We start from the raw sequence: 15,950 nt of genomic DNA, 5'->3' as shown, positions 1-15,950 counted from the left end.
GGCATGAAACAGCCGGTCAATATGTAATTCTGTGCAAAGTTTGTTGAGTTGATTTTACTCACAGTTCGGATTTTGCTCACAGTATGAGGATTTTGCACACAGTGTGAGGATTTTACTCAGTTCGGATTTTACTCACAGTATGAGGATTTTGCTATTGATCTATGATATATGAATTTCAAAAATAGTTATTTATTTTTGGTGTTTTTAAGACAAAGTTTTTTCAATTTGTGTGAAGTTATTGCATACATTAAGCTGCATAGGATTATGGGTATGATCAGAATATGTTGTCATGGTTTTAGCGCTGCTGTTCAGTTCTATTCCATCCTTTCTAATCAATCTTACATGGCAGCTTATTGCTAAACAGTGGTATCACACAGTTTTTTCAAGTTATTTCAAGTTATTGCATACATTAAGCTGCATAGGATTATGGGTTGCATTGACTAAAAATCAAAATTGCAGTACTCCACTATGATGTCTGCTCTGGTTTTTGAACAGTCTACTCTGATGATGTATGCTCATCTAGTTAATCAGATAACTTTGATGTGTGTTATATTGGTGTTCATTTAAAAAAAAAAGCTCAACTGGTGAAGAATTACACATTTTCATGATTTCTGTTACATGTATTGAAAGTTCACCATTTGTTGAAGTCAATGCAACTTCCTGTTAAATTAGGAGTATTTCATTATCTTCAAGGTTTAGCTTGACTTTCATTCTTTCTTTGCATTTTGACATGGCTTTTATTTTAAGTTTATCATATGTGTTGTGTGTATAAGATTAAAGTGGTGATTTGTATTTTAAAATCATTTTTAATCCACATTCATTCATTTTATTTATAGAAAGACAAACTATACTAACATTCATGCTTTTGTTTTTCATGGTTCAGGTCAATTCATTTCTATATTTAGATTTTAGATATGTAGGTCAATATTTAGGTCGTAATTTGTTGTCAATATTTGTTATTAGCATAGATTAGATAGAGTTCTGTAATTTTCATCATGTCTTTTACCTTTTACTCACCCTCTGTTGAACTTACGAGAACATTTTCCTCCACAGCAAACCATGAAATCAGATGGTCATACATTGTCCCAGGTAACCAATGTTTTGAATGCCGATTAGTTATGGTTCCCTGTTCACGCCTGATTTGGTAAAAGGAGAGGTCAAGAAATGATTTTTAAATTTGTATTTCTTGGTTATATTTTTTTTTTTTTTTAAGAGGTATATTTCCCCTTTTCTGTTACTTAATAAAGCCAATTTTACTTTTGAAGGGGGGGTCTTAAACGTACTTAACATTTGGCAGACTTAATTCCTGTAGTAAATGTTGAATTCAATAAGAGAAAGTAAATTTGCTTTTAGAATTTCTACTTTATGCTGACTTTCTTGACCTATTCTTAACTATTTTAAGGATGATGAACTTAAAAAAAAAACAGGAACCAGTTTGAATGCCATTAGGATAGAACAGTTCTCTCCCCTTGATGTTGTTGTAAAATATATTTTTGATTGAGTTGAAAATAATATGACTACTAAATGAAACATCAGTTGATTCAGGAGGTGTGCAATGAATTGTTTTAATCATTAACATATAAGGCATTTGTTATTACAGTTGATCAAGGCTTCTGACAAGTTATTCTCTTGAAGCTACTGAATAATATAAGAATGTTGCCATTCCTTCATCATCATTTTTTATCACTTGATTTTAACATTTAGCTGACAGTCCCAAAAAAAAAGTTTTTTTCCCCTGATCAACCATATAATTTGTGCACAATGTCACCTTAAATGTGATAATTCTAGTACCAAGCAGTCTAACTCTAAATGGTTGTTTCAAAGAAGAATCATATGAGTAATGCAATAAAATAGAGAATGTGTTTGCATCAGTTAATTCTCCTGTTGACCTTTGACATGTACAATACTCCCTTATATGGATATATTTGTCCATTTAATTATATACCAGACCATCCTTTCCTGTTTTTGAATTAACATGTGAACCCTCTGATTAGTTTATTCTCTTTACCTAAAATGATATATGTTGTATATGATATTTTACAATTTTCAGCATTGAAATGAACTTACCAAAAGATATATTATAATCATATTGCATGTGTAAAAATTGAATCAGTCTAACAGCATGAAGCATCAATTTTTTTACACCATTAGTTAAAGTGATTGGATGTCTTTGAAAGAATATATATTCTGTCTGTGTGGCCTGTAGATGCATACTTCTTTTCAATTTGAAATATTGTTCAAATCCTATTTATATCCTTCATTCATGATTAAAGTCAAAGTAAAATTATATCATCTGAATGTAACATTGCCCACTCCTGGTTGAAAAAAATTGTTCTGGAAACTTGAGCACAGATTTTGTTGTATGTTTTAGGCTCTGATTGGGTTGATCCTGAAGATCCAACAGTGATTGCAGAGAATGAATTACTTGGAGCAGCAAACTCGATTGAAGCTGCTGCGAAGAAATTAGCTATGTTGAAACCAAGACAAAAAGCCAGGGTAAGAATGAAGGATAAACTGTATATACTGAATTAGCATGGACTGTTGATGCATTTACAAAAATGATCTGGAAACTATCAAGTAACGGAAAACATGCCAAAGCAGGATGTATTAATATTTCATTCCTTCATAAGAACAATACTGAAATGTATTTTAATGATTTTTCAAGTTTAGGATGTTCATCATAAATGCATTGAAAGTCTATACTTAATTCTGACATATTGTCTCTGTAGTGTTCAGTATGATCAATTTTAGTTGCTACTTATAATAATGAACTAATGTTAATTGTTATTGTCCTTATACCTTTCATTAAGTGTGCTAGAAAAATGCCATGATGCAGTGCTTTTACTTAAGTATCAGTCTTTCTAAAAATCAGACTCAAGGTGATTCATGCATGTCAAAAACCCACCGAATTCAGTTTTATTTCTTGTTCAGAAACTGTTACTGATCACATAACCAGTCTTACTTTTTTCATTTGGCTGTTGCACTTTTAAGTTAAAAATTATATAGATTGTACATGAAATTGGGACTTTGCAAGAGTTGTCATTCTTGACTTGGTTTGATTTGGTTGGTTTTAGTGGAAGATGAATGTATGATTTTCTAGAAAGTGCAGATCAGGATGCAAAAATGATAAAGTATAGCATATGTAGACTGAAAAGTCATGGTTTACTTGGTGGGTTTTCTTCAACATAAATCACTTTACCACTGGCAGTGTCTGAATTTTATGTGGACTGGTACTTAAGTTTTGATCGTACGGCTATTTTTGGTTGTATATGAAAATCATTTGCAAATGGTAGTTTACTATTGGTCCCAGTTGTGTTTGTTTCAATGTTGAGTTGATGCTTAATTTGTCCTTGATTATTGCTTTCAAGTGAAAGTTGTCACAAACTCCATATTTTTGAGTGGTTCACAAACTGCATGTTTTTGAGTTGTTCAGTCTCATTTTAAGTGGTGGTTTACAAACTTTGTATTTTTGAGTAGTTCACAAACATCATGTTTTGAGTGGTTCTCAAAGTTAATATTTTTATTGGTTCACTAACTTCATCTTTTTGAGTTGTTCAGTCTTATTTTAAGTGGTGATTTACAGACTTTGTTATCTTCAGGTGTTCACTCTCATCTAGAAATTTTGCCATCTTATTTTAGTTCTTATGTACTAACTAACTGCTAACACACCTGATAATATCTTATAATGGCTATTTAGACTAACATGGTGGAGGTACAATACTTATTACTGGGAGATATGTTTGATATATTTGGTGGTAGATATATAGCACCGAATATTGAACATATCATAACAGTGATAAGTTCTAACAACGGTGGTGGTTGGTTGGTTTAGATGAATAACACTGGGTTGGTAGGTCAGACTTGTTAACAACGGTGGTGGTTGGTATGTATGGTTGAAAAATCTGGGTTAGTAGGTCAGACTTGTTAACAACGGTGGTGGTTGGTATGTTTGGTTGAATAACACTGGGTTAGTAGGTATGTTTGGTTGAATAAGACTGGGTTTGTAGGTCAGACTTGTAAACAGGTTGGCCAGTCATGCTGCTTGGATCATTGTCAGTTGGTCAGACTGATAAACATTTGTATTGATTAGTTGGTCAAAGTGCTTAACAGTGGTGGTGGTTAGTGTGTTGGGATGATAACAGCAGTGTGGTTAAAACAGGTGGTGGTTAGTGTGTTGGGATGATAACAGCAGTGTGGTTAAAACAGGTGGTGGTTAGTGCATCTGATAGGATAACAATGATGGCGGTGAGTAATTCAGGGATCAGTTCTGTAGGGTACAGGAGGCTAAATTGCCCGACCCTAACAATCTCTCCTTTTTTCCAGTGGCAATCAAAATATGTCGACCCTATTATCCTTGTGTCCCATCCCTCTTTTCATTTCATCATCATTTCATGTTCATTTTATCATCCATTTCATGTTCATCGTCTGAATATAGCAGAAATATTGCTGCTCGGACATTAAATCCCAACAATCAATCAATCAATCTGTAGGGTACAAGGTCATGTTCGTTGTTTTTGTCAGATTGGATTTATTCATTGAAGTACAAGTACTTGCTTACTAGCAATGGAAAACTATGTCCGATTAGTTATGTATTGTAGTATTGATCATATCATTGATGATTCTGGACATTTCTTTCCACCATTATATTGAATTGTAATGATGGCACATGTCTTATCTATGTCTTATTGCACACGGTCAAAGAGCTCATTTTAATACTTACATTCTGTGCCTTAAAGCTGTTTTTCATGGATTTTACAATAGGAATTTACGTTCAAATACAGTAATATTATGGGCATTTGAAAGTTATCAAAATAATTGTTAGGGAGTTATTTTCAATGTCAAACATATGCTTATAGTATAGATCTGTCATCATTACATGGGTAAGTATTTTCAAATTCAGTTACATATCTGCTTCATAAATATTCCGTGTCCATAGGGTGCTTATTGCCTCAGGTTCCTGGTCAATTCTTTTCATTTTATACAAGAATGAAGCTGTAATTTCTTCTAATTTTACCAAAGGAATATTTAGCTGAATATATTCTGATACTTAAGTTCAGTGTTTAGCTTAGTAATAATTTCCAATTTGTTTTATTTTGTTTTATTATTTTTGTTTTGAAGTCTTATTTGCCATAGTATATATGCTTGAATGAACAGTATGTTTTTATAAAAGTGTGCTACAAAATAACTTTACTTCTTATAGAATTTCCCTGGATATTTTTTGCAAAACCCCCGAACAGATTTTTTTAACTTGAGATTCCCGTGTTCCTCCCCTTATTTTTGTAATTAAAAGAATATAAGTTTGAAGTGTGTTCGAACATAAGCTTGTTTCACAATACAGAAAGTATCAGTTGATGTTTTTTGTTTTATTTTGTTACAGATATTCCTAGTCTTAACATCTCCTGTAGGGTCAACATTCATATTGACAATATTTTTCACTATTTTTGTAGGAAGCTGATATGAGTCTGGACTTTGAGGAACAAATTCTGGATGCAGCCAAGTCAATTGCTGCAGCCACAGCAGCTCTCGTCAAGTCAGCATCAGCAGCTCAAAGGGAACTTGTACAGCAAGGAAAGGTATGCACTGTCAGGGTTAATAACTAGGACAAAAATTTATAAGTAGGACAAATATGATACCATGCGGTCATAAGAAAGACTGTGTTATAAATTCCCCCCACCCCCCATCTGAACCTGATAAATCTATTGTTCTGAAGATCATTTTAAATTGAAAATTTAATTTCAGGAAAATCTCAAATTGAAATGTGTAATAAAATTTCTTGAAAAAAAAATGTTTCAAATCCAAGCTTGTTATATTTGCCAATTAAATGTAAACCTGTGTATAGTGTTTAGTTAAGGGTGTATTTTGTGATGTTGCATTTGAAAATCTGATTGTGCATCTGAAATCAATGTTTAATTCTACTAAAGCATGAGAGAATCTTGGAAAGCATTGAAAAAGAATTTTAGTGACCCATTATTGGTTTACTCAAATTGTGGCAAATCTGACATTTAATTTACAAAGATGCATGAAGCATCAAATAGTAATGTAGCAATATTGTCATGTTTCATAGTCAAAATTGTCAGGTAGCTAAAATGTCAGGTCTCATAGTTAAAATTGTCAGGTAGTTAGTATTGTCAAGATGCTATATTTAGTTACCATCATTAATTGGGCTAGTCAACTCTATATTAGTGTGATGTTTCGGTGTCAAACCTTATAGTTAATTGTCAAGTATCATTATTACATTATCATGGTTTTACTGTCAAGTTTTACATTTATGTAGTGAAATAGCAGTACTATACATTACTGTCAGTATTGTCGCAGTACAAATTATGTTTACATTGTCAAGTCCTATTGTTTAAATGCCCAATAGTGTTACTTAACTAGTGTAGTTTGACTATCATGTTCTATTTAACTATAATATTGAGAATTAATTATCAAGATCCATAGTTAAAGTGCCATGATGCATGGAGTTATAGTTGATGCATTAGGTTTGTGTTGAGAATGAAGTTTAACTGTGATTAGTTTATTAACAATGCTGCTTTTCAGATACGAACTAAAAAAGAGGTAAAGAGATTAGAGTACTGGTCCTACCAAAAATCATGCAGGATTCATTGATAATATTCACGGGTGTACCGGTACATGTGATTTATGACCTGCTTAAAAAACAATAGATTTTTTCATAGACATTGTGTTAAATTTGATGAATTGGAATTGCTAAGCATTTTCTAGAAAACATATTAACACATGCCTGAAATGTTTTGATAAAGTAAAGTGGATTTTTAATTGACAGGAGAATATGATTTATCCACTTCTATTTGAAAACAAGATAACTAGAATTCTAGTATCACTTCTTTTTGACATAATCAGTTGAAATCTGCATATCTAGATACTTATGTAGTTGTTAAAATGCATTTTAAACCTAAGGTGTATTTCACCATCGATGGTTATTGTAATAGAAACTGCCTGATTTTTGGATGAACTAATACTTAATAATGGTGTAGAGAGCTTAGACTATACCCTAATATACCTTTATATGTTACAGTAGCATGACCTTTGGGGTAAATCCAGGGTTTGGATACTTAGTACATGTAGGGAGACAATAATTACAAGAATGTCATTTGGGTTATATTTTATAGGAGGAAATTGTGCACTGTACCATCAATGGATAGTACAGTTAAAATTTCTTTGTTTTTGACAACAGTGTTGTTCATTGATACTTTTACCATAGAAATTGTTGCTTTTCCAAAAGGACAAGTTTAAGTCTAGTGATAAGTTTTTTTTAAGTGCCCAACACTGATCTTTCTTAGTAAGACCCTTGAGACCCTGGATATATCTCTACCTGTTGTATTTCTTGTACATGTATGGCTAATGAATGTATGCATGGCTTATGATTGTACATAGATTTTAACTTCTTTTGCTGTTATATATGTTGCTTGCTAGGATGTTGTTACTTATTGGTTTTTATTGACCATTTTTGAATTGGGAAAGGCTTTATAAATATTGGTTATTCCCTAACTATCTGGTTTAATCATGAATTTTTGTCCCACTATTTATAGCATTCAGGTGCCTCAGACCTTTTGAAAAAGGTTTTAAAATGACATTTATACAGACCTGATTTTATTTTGCTTTTTCTAGGCTGTATTTTATTGCTATAATTCTTTTTTTTATTGTATATTCACTTCATATTTTGCTAATGTTTCCGTGGGGAGTTGATTTTGTATTTTAGTGTTTTGGTTCGTAATTGACCTGAACAGAGAAAAATTGCAATTCTGCTGCAAATGGCCTTTTAAATTTAAAAAATCATTGTTGCATTTGAAACAACCTTCAATAAACATCTTTGATACATTTAATTAGGTACTATAAATGAGTCTGATAAATCAAATGTATTAACTTAACTGCACCCTTTTGAATTGGTCCACTTTGAAACTTATTCTTATCCTACATTTATATCTTTTTATTTGTTACTCATGAATGTTTTCTGCTTTACATGAAGTTTTGATTATTAATTATTATCTCTAACATTAAACATGGCCTATAGAGGCCAAAAAAAAATATCCTAGATCCCCTCCCGATCCAATTTTTTTCACCTTCACCCAAAAATTTTATTGTGATTTTTTTTTTCAGTTAAGGTACATTTCTTTCAAATTGACAATATTTTTTACGTAAATTGTTAAATAATAAATAAAATTTGCCTGGCCACTCCCAATTTTAAAAATTGTTGGATGAGAATGTAGAATTTTTTTATGAAGGCCTTACTAAAGGATTGTTCCTTGTTGGAAATTTTTCCTAATAATTTATCATGGTTAAACATTACACCCAGTAGTATATTTAAATGGGTACACATACTATTACCTGGTATTTTATAAATGTTTGTTGCACATTAGATTCTGTGTTGTATGAGGGGTTTAATGTACTTGGCAGATTATCACTCATTACATTTAAACAAATAATAGTAGAGGAAAAAAATGTTTGAATTACACATTTTTTTATGTCAGCCTTCTCAAAATATAATTATGAAAGTCTATCATAGAAAAGCTAACAAATCATTGTGTCCAAATAGTGTAGGTAAGTCTTGTCACATCTAAATTTAAAATTCCAGAAAGGAAAATGAAACTAGAACGAGACTTTCAAATCCTATATCAGGGAAATCATTGGTAATACAATTTTAATTGTAATGTGTATGATGACTTGAACCTAGGATATTTCAAATATTTTGGCCAAGTCCATTTTACATGGATGGTAAGGGAATGTCAATGTACTAAGTACATTTAATTTGCCCCTATATTGAATAACTGTTTTACATACTACTAACCTAAAAAGGATCAAATAGAGAGATAGTTTGGAAATCTTGTATTCTTTAATTGTTCTACCTTTACCTATCATTCTTGCACATTAGACAATTTACTGTTGAGTTTTTTTTTTCCCTCTAAAATGTAATTAGAGTTACTTCCCTTTTTAGATTGGTGCAGCATACCATAAAGCTGATTTTATGAATGATGATGGTCAGTGGTCACAGGGACTTATCTCAGCTGTAAGTATTTTAAACAAGATATTTGATCTGGGAGTGTTGTTTCTTTAGTGGAGTGTTTGCCTTGAAATTCTTTGAAACTTCTAAACCTTTGTCTTTAAGTTAAGATAAATTGAAAACAATGCTCATTGAAACAAGGTATCACAATATGGAAAGTCAAAACTTGTCTTGTTGGTAAAGGCATTTTCCTTATTTTAGAAACAGTTAATTGAATTGAAGCCTAGGAAAATCAGTAGTTGATGCTTTTACAAGATGTTTGTGTGTTCACTTTAACAGATCTATAATTTTGAGGAAAATCTCAAATTTAGGAAAATTGGGATGTTTTATGAAACCAGACCCAGAGGTGTTTTCTTTCACAAATCTGTAGTTTCTGTGAAAATTGACTGCAGATAATGAACTACAGATTAAGAATTTCCCCATTGGATCTATGTTAAAAATCAATAAATTTATGATTTTACCAATCAACTCTATAAAAAAAATACCAAAACTATGCATTGTGACACGAACAGGTCTTAGAGATTGATAAAATTCTTTATTGTTTAAAATTCTGAAATTTATTTTGTCTATAAATAAAACATTTTATATTTTATATTACAGGCTAGGATGGTTGCTGGAGCTACCCACAGTTTGTGTGAATCTGCAAATGCTATGGTACAGGGGAATGCAACGGAAGAAAAACTTATTGCATCAGCCAAGGAGGTAGCTGGATCCACAGCTGCTCTACTGGTAGCTTGTAAGGTCAAGGCCGACCCAGGGTCAATGGCCATGCAAAGGTTACAGGTTTGTATAGTTCAAACTGGATGATTCTTTTATTTGAAAAGTTTCAACAAATAACCTCACCACATTTTATTTAAGGAGGTAGACCTAGGGTAAGTGACACAACTCTTACAAATCATTGAAACGTTTGTATTCAGCATTTTACATCAATCTTATGTAAGCATCTAATTAACTTGGATTCATTTTATTCTGCTTCAAACGAAAGCTTGAGAAGCTTTGGTGAAATTGAATATGATACAGTCGACTCCACTTAATCGCATATCGCTTAATTGCATATTTCGGTTATTAGCATAATTTTCTCCTGCACAAAACCATTTCCTATTATTCTATTAGGGAAAAAATCGCTTATTTGCATAGGCCTTGGAGGTGCATTTTGGTTTATTGCATAGAGAATTTTGCCTCGTCCAGGTAAAGACAGGTTTTCCCAAATTCTATTTTAAGCCTTCGGGTCATAAATATGTCAATCATATTTATTGTTGTAAAAACTAGATTATCATCAATCAGGAGGTGTTAATAATGGATTAAAATATCATGGACATAAAAGACAATATAAATGATTTCTAATTACATTAAAATAAACAAGCACCTAGGTGAACAATGACTTCTGACGACATGCCGAACATCACCTTATGATGCGGCTTGAGGTTCGGCTTGGGGTCTTTTTTGTCCCTATTTAAATTCTTCCGACTACAAATGATTATCAATGTAAATTTAATTTTCTTTAATGAGCTGAACAGTTTTGAGTGAGCTTGGGTTACTAGGCATAAATATCATACGAAAATTAAAAGTCATTCATTCAGTACAATGTCTAATGAAATTCAACTACCCTAAGGTGCCCCATACTATCCACTCTTCATAGGAATATATCGAGGTCAATGACGCGTATAATACACAACTATCAGTGTACAATGAACAGAGGAATAAAAACACACAGACCATTTCAAAAGCCCAAAAACTGCTAACATTGATGATTATTACACTGAATCCTGCCTGAAATATGAAATATGGGATTTGCTTTCGTATAAAAGTCAGGAAATTACTTGACTATTTATAGATGAGAAACACGTGGTTTTACTTATAAATACACACACAGCGTAAAGAAGGTCAATAAACAAGACAAACACAATATATATTATTATTTATTGATAAAAGAACAATACAATGAGAAGGTCTATAACAATTAAATACCAGATCAGAAATGTTGAACAGTGATATCCCTGGTTGATCCACAGTATCGTCGTCTTACCTGAACTCGCACTTCCGGTAAAATCGTAATTTCGGTTATAAGAATAGCCCGGTTATTTGCATAATTTTTACTGGCAAATAGGCTATGCAATTAAGCGGAATCTACTGTACAAACATATCACTGATTTCATGAGTTATGTCCCTTACCCTAGGTCTACCTCCTTAAATAGCAACAGATTGAAAATTTAAATCTTTTTGAACTTCTCGGTGGTTTGGTAGTAGCATGTTTGCTGCACATACTAAAGGTCCTGTGTTTGATCTCTGACTGGGTTGTACAAAAGTAAGAGATTCTCACACAATCATGTGGCTTATGGAGAAAACTCATTCACAGTTCGGATATCAGTCAGAACAGTTTGTCAAAGCTGAGGGATAGGCCTTGTACAAGGTTGTTGCTTTTTTGTACAATCACTTGCTAAGTTTGCCTCTGTCTGTTAGTACAAGGCAGGGTGTGTAAGGACAACCAACAATGTCACACAGGCAAATAATTTTCACATGAAATTCACATGAACTCTGTCTCAAAGTTCATTTGCTCAATTCAGGTGAAAATTGTGTGAAATTAGCGTGAAAATCATGTGAAATAATATTGCCTGTGTATCTTAGAATGTATGAAAATTGCAATTAACTAATTATGTATGAAGCTAGGCTTAAATTTATTGATAAAGTTACTTCCTCAGAAGACTTAGATTTCTGTATATTTTTCCAGTCTGCTGGTAATGCTGTGAAGAGGGCCACTGATGCTTTGGTGCGTGCTGCTCAACAGGCTAAGGGAGGTATTGAAGAGCAAGAAGAGGTTGATATTGATGCTACGAGGGTTGGAGGTATTCGACAGGTAAGTCGTATGTCATCACTTCATGATTTGATAACACCAGTTGTTGGAGCAAAAGGCATTTTATTTGGGTAGATAGAGTTATGGGATATAACGTTAATTGTACAAAATATGGATAGACCTTTTTTGAATTAGATGAAGGCTTCTTTTCAAAACTTTTGTTAATGTAAGTATTACTGTATAGGACACTGTTAATATTGGTAAATTGTGTTTGCCTTGCATGCTTTGAAACAATTGAAAATTCATCTAGAAATCTTTATAAATATTTGTTAACTTTTTTAGGAATTGCAAGCACAAGAAGAGATCTTGAAGAGAGAAAAAGAACTTGAGAGAGCCAGATTGAAATTAGCTGAAATTAGGAAGGCTCGATATAATTAGAAAAGTTGAAATTTCTTCTAGAAGTCTTTATAAATATTTGTTAACTTTTTTAGGAATTGCAAGCACAAGAAGAGATCTTGAAGAGAGAAAAAGAACTTGAGAGAGCCAGATTGAAATTAGCTGAAATTAGGAAGGCTCGATATAAGCCTGATGATTACGATTCTTCATCGTCAAATTTCTGAAACCATTGAACAATTTGAAAGAGTAATTGTGAATCGTTGCAAGATTTAAGTGAAGGATTATATTGTTTCCATAGAAACTGTTTAGGCTGTGTTAAAATACAAGCTGGTCATGTAAAGTGCCATAGAAAAGATTAAAGGTCAAAGGTCAGAGTTTAAAGGCATTGCTACATATCAACAGATCATGAATTTTCATTATATATTAATCATATGACAGTTCCATACAGCTTTCATTGTTGAACATTGTACAATTATTTTTTATTTGAGAAAAAAGTTCATATTCAGTGAAACCTGTCTAAAATGAACCCAATTTGAACTGTAGAATGTTTGTGGTTTAGACAGGTGTTTGTTTATTCAGGTTCAAAATACATTTAAACAGGGAAGGATTCAAATATTGTCTGGTTTAGACAGGTTTTAAACTGAATCCAATATGAAATGTAGAATGTGTTTGGTTTAGACAGATGTTTGTTTATTCAGGTTCAAAATACATTTAAACAGGTAGGGACTCAAATATTGTCTGGTTTAGACAGGTTTTCAGTTTATTTGGGGTTTGTTTTAGACAGTTTACACTGTAGTATTTTTACTGAATTTACAGGCATTCATACATCTTTAGTCTCTTATGTTCAAAAATGGAATTTGTATTAATTTTATGAATCTTGTTGTGATCATCTTAATATTTAATTTGATTGGTGGATTGAAACCATGTACTTGTTTGTTTGGTGTGCTAATGTTCACCCCTTTCTATAGGGTTATTGCATTGCTATGTGAATATAATATGACTTTGCTGGATTAAATTTTTACAGTTTAATATCCAAAATGGGTATTAGGTTTATGCTGACTTAAATTTTTTTGGGCCATAGCAGTACAATGGAGAATTAAATTGATTTAAAGCTACATTAAAGAGATAAATTGAAATGAAATTTTACAATTTCATTTTTTGCATTTTCTTGGCAAATGCAAAGCCATGTGAACACAGAATTGTTGTAAGTATTCCAGTAATACAAGAAATCCCAGTCAAAAATGATATAACTTCTGAAATACTTCTTATGTTGGAGATGAATTTTCAATATACAATTTCAGACTTTCTTTGGGAGCATATAACTTAAGACTTGTTGACCACTGAATCCAATACACTATCAAGATCTTCCAAACAGTTTTTTGTAGAGTTATTCGATATGTATTAGTTTTATATAATTGTGATTTTTATTGTTGTATTATTGAACCAGGATTGTTTATAATATGTCTTTATATATAGAGAGATTTTATATTACTGTATATATTAACTTGCATCTGCGATAAATTTGTGTTCAAATAACCATAGAGTGCTGTGTGTGAAGATGTTTTGTGCCCATCATTGAACAATATGTGGCTTACAGAGTAGTTTTAGTGTGTATATTTGTTTATAATGACCTTAACCTCTGTAGAAATTATCATAATAAATATACCGTAAAAATTATATTCACTAAAAATTCTATACCCAATAATTATGACTGAAATGTCCTGAAAATTTTATACCCAATAAATATGACTGAAATGACCTAAAATTAGGTATAAAATTTTTTTGTGTTTGGATGCCTTTAGACTCAAACCTAATAGAATCACATATAGCAGTCTGCAACCCATGAAATATAAGGAAGATTTTACCTTTTTATAATGTACATATTAATTGTGTATTCTTAAGGTATGTTCCAATACACATCAACTGATTGATTATCAATATATAAGATAAAAATCCTTTATATGTTTATAACTTAAAAACAGATAATTCCTTTTTTTCAAAATTTGAAACTGCATTGCAAAAAAAAATCTGTCGCCACATGTATGAAATGTGATTTAACTGAAGTTATTCCATATGATACCAGTGTTTTATGTGAGTAAGATACATGTATATTTCACCTGTATATGGTATCCAAACTATAAGCAGATATATATTAATTTGCTTCCGTAGTGGCCTTAGTTGTTACTTTATATGCAGCATTACTGATCATTTTAACATTATGGTGGATTGTTGTTATGATAGAAGGCAATTTTGGAATGTAAAATATTTTTTCTTGAATTGATTCTTTGATTTTAAGACTTTTTTTACCAAATTCAGATAACATTGATAGCATTTTCTAAAAATAATTATAACTTTTGACTAAATAATTACATGGTTACCATGACTACACTATAGCAAATGAACTGATAGGATATTTATATTATTTGATAGAAGCTCTTTTATTTCTTTCTCATTTGACTTTAGATCCAGATCATCACATTCCCCTTTCTGTTTATACATGTATGGCCAAGAAAAATATCTCTGTCTGCTAACATAGCATTCTGTGACCAACACTTCATTTTTTTATATTTTCACTTGCACAGAAGAGCTGTGGTACAATATGGAAATTTAAAAAAAAAAGAATATTTTGCCCATTTTGTACAGAGAATAAATATGTGAAACACAAAACTTTATTTCTTGGCTTAAAATGAATGAAATGATTTACAAAATTGCCTGTAGACTGCTTCCAGTGTTAATACCAATCTCATTTATTGTCCATTTAAAGCTTATTATAAACTTCAAGACACAATATTAAAGTGTTTGTAATATGTTGAACATTTTTCTCCAATTTTACATAAATCTCATTTAAGGAGAATGTTGACCACTTTTGTTGTATTGGGAAAGAAAATGTTTTTTTTTTTTTGAGAATTGAGACTTTGGGTTTTGACATTGAGAGATGGTGCTGTCAAACTGAGTGACAGAGGTCTCATGGTGTGCTTAAATGACCTTTATACAGGAGATTGTGTCAGTAAATTCAATATTTACGGAGTTTATTCTATTATATATACCATGTGCTTTGATTACTAGTCTTTTTTGTTAGATTTTTGTAAATATTAGTTCTGTTGCTTAGCAACCTAATATATTTACAGATATAGTATACCATTCTGCACTGTTTTTTTCTATTATTTATATATTATACGCCTGACAGTTTTCATTGAAAATGAATTGTGAACATTCTAGGGGAGTTCTTTTAGAGGATTTTTTCTTTTTTTTTTCTTATCCATTTTGAATGAGAAACTGTCGGTAATTTTGCATATCATTAAATAGAGCTTGTTTGTATAATACATGTTGACAGTAATAAAGTGAAATAATCTTATATGTGTTTTGTTTTATATATCTATATTTTGACCTATTGTGGTATATGTCTGTGTCTGTTGACAAATGGTATTTTATCTCTAAGAATTGTGTTTGCTATAATGAGTTGTCTAAAGATGATTTTGCGAATTTCAGTATGCTGTACAGTGCTTCTAGGGATAACCTCTCATCATCATCATCAGCATTAGAATCATACATGGGAGTATTGTACATAATCAAAATATATTGTAAACGATATCATCTGATCATCTGCTACAGAATCCAGATCATCCTTCATAAAACTCTTTTATCAACGTAATGCAGTTAGCTTTTAGTGCTATTGCTCAGTTCTAACTGTGAGACTGATCTCCTGAACAGTTTTGGGCCTAGAGCAAATGATGTTGACACAGT

General features: G+C 31.6%; 1 protein-coding gene across 14 annotated transcripts in view; it reads left to right on the top strand.

Annotated features, from left to right (window-relative positions):
• The window catches only part of LOC148597530 (talin-2-like), a 112,867-nt gene extending 97,306 nt beyond the window's left edge, over window positions 1-15,561 (top strand). For 9 of the 14 annotated variants that reach the window (XM_088562708.1, XM_088562697.1, XM_088562709.1 and 6 more), the window contains 8 exons: window positions 1,054-1,089; window positions 2,372-2,496; window positions 5,448-5,573; window positions 6,541-6,558; window positions 8,954-9,025; window positions 9,620-9,802; window positions 11,748-11,873; window positions 12,153-15,561. In XM_088562708.1, the coding sequence (XP_088418834.1) occupies window positions 1,054-1,089; window positions 2,372-2,496; window positions 5,448-5,573; window positions 6,541-6,558; window positions 8,954-9,025; window positions 9,620-9,802; window positions 11,748-11,873; window positions 12,153-12,248 (782 nt within the window). In that variant the 3' untranslated portion in view covers window positions 12,249-15,561. The remainder of the gene's footprint in view (window positions 1-1,053; window positions 1,090-2,371; window positions 2,497-5,447; window positions 5,574-6,540; window positions 6,559-8,953; window positions 9,026-9,619; window positions 9,803-11,747; window positions 11,874-12,152) is intronic. The other 5 variants (XM_088562707.1, XM_088562706.1, XM_088562712.1 and 2 more) reach the window with 4 other exon arrangements.
• Window positions 15,562-15,950: the final 389 nt, after the last annotated feature.

The sequence above is a fragment of the Perna viridis genome, chromosome 15 (assembly GCF_037379345.1).
Source record: "Perna viridis isolate PV_CMFRI_1.1 ecotype Kerala chromosome 15, ASM3737934v1, whole genome shotgun sequence".
Lineage (NCBI taxonomy): Eukaryota > Metazoa > Mollusca > Bivalvia > Mytilida > Mytilidae > Perna > Perna viridis.
Note: the sequence above shows the minus strand (reverse complement) of the source record. Positions and strands in the feature narration are given on the sequence as shown.